The sequence below is a fragment of the Mus caroli genome, chromosome 16 (genome assembly GCF_900094665.2).
Source record: "Mus caroli chromosome 16, CAROLI_EIJ_v1.1, whole genome shotgun sequence".
NCBI classification, from domain to species: Eukaryota; Metazoa; Chordata; class Mammalia; order Rodentia; family Muridae; genus Mus; species Mus caroli.
Genome location: NC_034585.1, coordinates 60,586,939 through 60,590,150, shown reverse-complemented (window position 1 = coordinate 60,590,150; position 3,212 = coordinate 60,586,939). Strand labels below are relative to the sequence as shown.

Below are 3,212 nucleotides of genomic sequence, written 5' to 3'. Positions count from 1 at the left end.
GAGCCCCAAGTCGGAACCACATTTCCTCGCTGACTTTCTGCGCTAGCCACTTCCGCCCAGGGAGGGGCTGGAATCTCCGAGACCCTTCCGGCGCTTGCGAGGGATTGAAGAGGCACTTCCGGTGTCTGTTGCCAAGGCGCCGGCCGGCCCGCGGGCCGTGAGGGCGACACTGGTGGCGTCGTCCTCTGCCCCCCATCCCCGGGGGCGAGATGTCGGGGCTCAGCCACTTAGAGTCGGAGGGCTGCCGAAACCTACTCGGCCTGCTGGACAACGACGAGATCATGGCCCTTTGCGACACCGTCACCAACCGCCTGGTGCAGCCTGTGGACCGCCAAGGTAGGCGCGGGCAGGGGCCTTGTCATCCCCAGGGATCGGGTCGGGTCGGGTCGGGAGAGGCGGCTCTGTCCGGGTTGTCGCCGAAGCCCCGGGAAGGCCGCTCTGGGCTGGCGCTGCACAGCTCTGCAGCCTCCCCGCCCGCCGGCCGAGCCGGGTCCCGGCGCGCTGGTGGGTCGGACCGTGGTACTGGCTGGGCAAAGCTTTGCGGACATGCGGACCCGGATGAGCACCAGATGAGCCTTTTCCCGTCATTTACAGGAAACCCCAGAGTATGTTTCAGTGTCAGTTTCGATGCTCCTGCTGTTTTCTTTTAGCCCGAAGTGAAATCATAAACACCATTTGTCAGTGTCTTAGGTAAATACCCACCGAAACAAATAAAAGGCAGACAGTTTTAATCCACGTATGTCAAGGAATGCTCAGCCTCGTCGTCCTACATTCATTCCTAGTTGGGAAGTGGCAAGACCACAGCTTTTTTGTTTTTGTTTTTGTTTTTTAAATCAAAAGGTTGTATAAAAGACAAAACGGACATATGTACGTTGCATTTATAAAACATTAAAAATATCCTTACTAAAATACATGAGTGAAACGAATGTTGTTGAAAAGAAAGGGATAGAAAATGACAGACAAAACAAAAAGAAAAACACCCTCAAACCTCCAAAACAAACCACCAAATTTAGTAGCTATCCTGAAATGGATGGGGAAAAGATGATAGCATCTTTAGGGAAGTTGGAAATAGGGGCATCAAAGATACTGCGTGTCTGTGGAATAAGATCTTCGGAAGGTAGGTGTAATGAGTGCATTGTCTTTTTCTTTTTCTTTTTTTAATTCTTGCTATTTTGCAGCAGTAGTCTATTTGAAAGATATTTGGTCTGTGTTTTCAGCCCAACTTTTTAGTTTAAAAACATCTTGATTCTGCTGTTTTTCAGCTCTGATTATCTGTAAAATCAGAAGTTTGGCAACATTCCTTGGTATCATATATTGTGATTTTAATCATTTTTTTCAAGGTTTATGGATCTTAGGTATTTGGGGCATAGAAATACATTTTTTTCTGGGTCAGAAATTTTCTGGGTCACTGTGTAGTCCTGGCTGTCTTTGATTCACTTTGTAGACCAGGCTGGCCTCGAACTCAAGAGATCCGGCTGCTTCTCCTGGTCTAAGGGTGTGTACCACCACTGCCTAGCAAGGTAAAGGAAGTTTAAAATTTAAGGGTTTAAAAAAGCAGACAGATGGGTAAGTTCGTGCTTTTCAAGCCATAGCCATGTTGTATAAAAGCAAGAATCAGGACAAGAGCTTAAATCATTTTCAATAAAATCAAAACTTTTGCTGAAGTTGGGCAAATTAACAAGTGCCTTGTAACTGTCTGTTGTTTGTTGTTACTTTTTTTCTAGATGCTATTCATGCAATATTAGTGTATAGCCAAAATGTAGAAGAACTTCTGAGGCGCAAAAAAGTCCACCGAGAAGTCATATTTAAGTATTTGGCAAAGCAAGGGGTGGTTGTACCTCCAACTGCTGAAAAACACAATCTTATTCAGTATGCAAAAGATTACTGGGGAAAACAGTCACCAAAACTGAAGGACACAGCAGAGCCAGTTACAAAGACGGAGGACATCCAGCTCTTTAAGCAGGTATATTAGATTTGTACTTACATTCCAAATCCCTGTTCTGTCTGAAACTGCACAATCCTGGCTCTGAGGTGCATGCTTGATAGTCCTTTTGTTTTCCAGTCTCTGTCTCCTTTACATGCTTCAAGACCATGAAAGTAACTAAGATATAGAATATTTCTCAGATTTATTGATGTGTATGTAATCTATTGAATTGGGTGTTAGAATGAGAGTCTTTCCATAAATGAGAATTATTATATTATTGTAAAGTATACTCTATGAATATTTTCATTTTAAATGAATTTGAAAAGCTATTATAAACGATTTCATTTTATAAGTCTGTATTCGGTAGCCATGTAAAAATTTCACTTAAGTTAAAAAAAAAAATTCCACTTTTCACTTAATCCTGGTTGCTCTCAAGTATGTGTGTGTGTTCGATATTGAGTACTTAATGTTAATTGACTGAACTCTGGATAATTGCTGAGCTTTTACAGTAGGAAAAGGTTTTGTTTGCTTAATATACTGGAAAAAATGCTCATAGCAATTTACTTTAATATACTAAAAAGAAAAAAAAGAAATGGTCATGTTCATTGTGAAGACATGGAAAATACACTTAAAAATATCACATATCATGCCAAATATATTGAATAGCAAGTACTTTGTTTAGTATAGAATAAGGTATGATATCTTTTTCTTGGTGAGGTACTATATTTTGAAATATATATGGAAGCATGAGATCTAGTTTATAGGGTTGTTTTTATAGTAATATTCCCTTTTAATTAAAGAAAAGAAAAAGAAACAGTAGCTGGTTAGTGGTGGCGCATGCCTTGAATCCCAGTACTTGGGGGTGGGGAGAAGCAGAGACAAGTAGATCTCTGTGAGTTCTAGGACAGTCTGGACTACAAGTTCAAGGACAACCAAGGCCATACAGAATCCCTATCTCAAAAACGAAACCAAAAATAGTATTAATTCCACTATAGAAAATTACCCATTTCAGTTGGCTTTGGAAGTATCTGTTTAAAGAGGGTAGGGAGGCATTTTTTACAAACGATTCTGACACTCTGGTTAGGAAAAAAAAGTCATTTTATGCTAGAGCAGATACCATGAGTGGCAAGAGCTTTAATTAAGTAGAATTCATGATGATGTTAGAAAATTGTACAAATTTCTCATGAGTTTTATTAATTACGGTAGTTGTCTTATTTTTATAATTCCCTTTATTCACAGTCCATAAGGGATCCATTTGAAGCAATTGTTGTAAAGTTTTTTTTTTTTT

The 3,212-nt window shown here is 40.8% G+C and overlaps 1 protein-coding gene across 1 annotated transcript in view; it reads left to right on the top strand.

Moving 5' to 3' along the window:
• The window catches only part of C16H3orf38 (chromosome 16 C3orf38 homolog), a 5,528-nt gene continuing 2,316 nt past the window's right edge, over positions 1-3,212 (top strand). The window contains exons 1-2 of the mRNA XM_021184833.2: positions 1-336; positions 1,725-1,963. Coding sequence (XP_021040492.1) covers positions 210-336; positions 1,725-1,963 — 366 coding nt within the window. The 5' untranslated portion in view covers positions 1-209. The remainder of the gene's footprint in view (positions 337-1,724; positions 1,964-3,212) is intronic.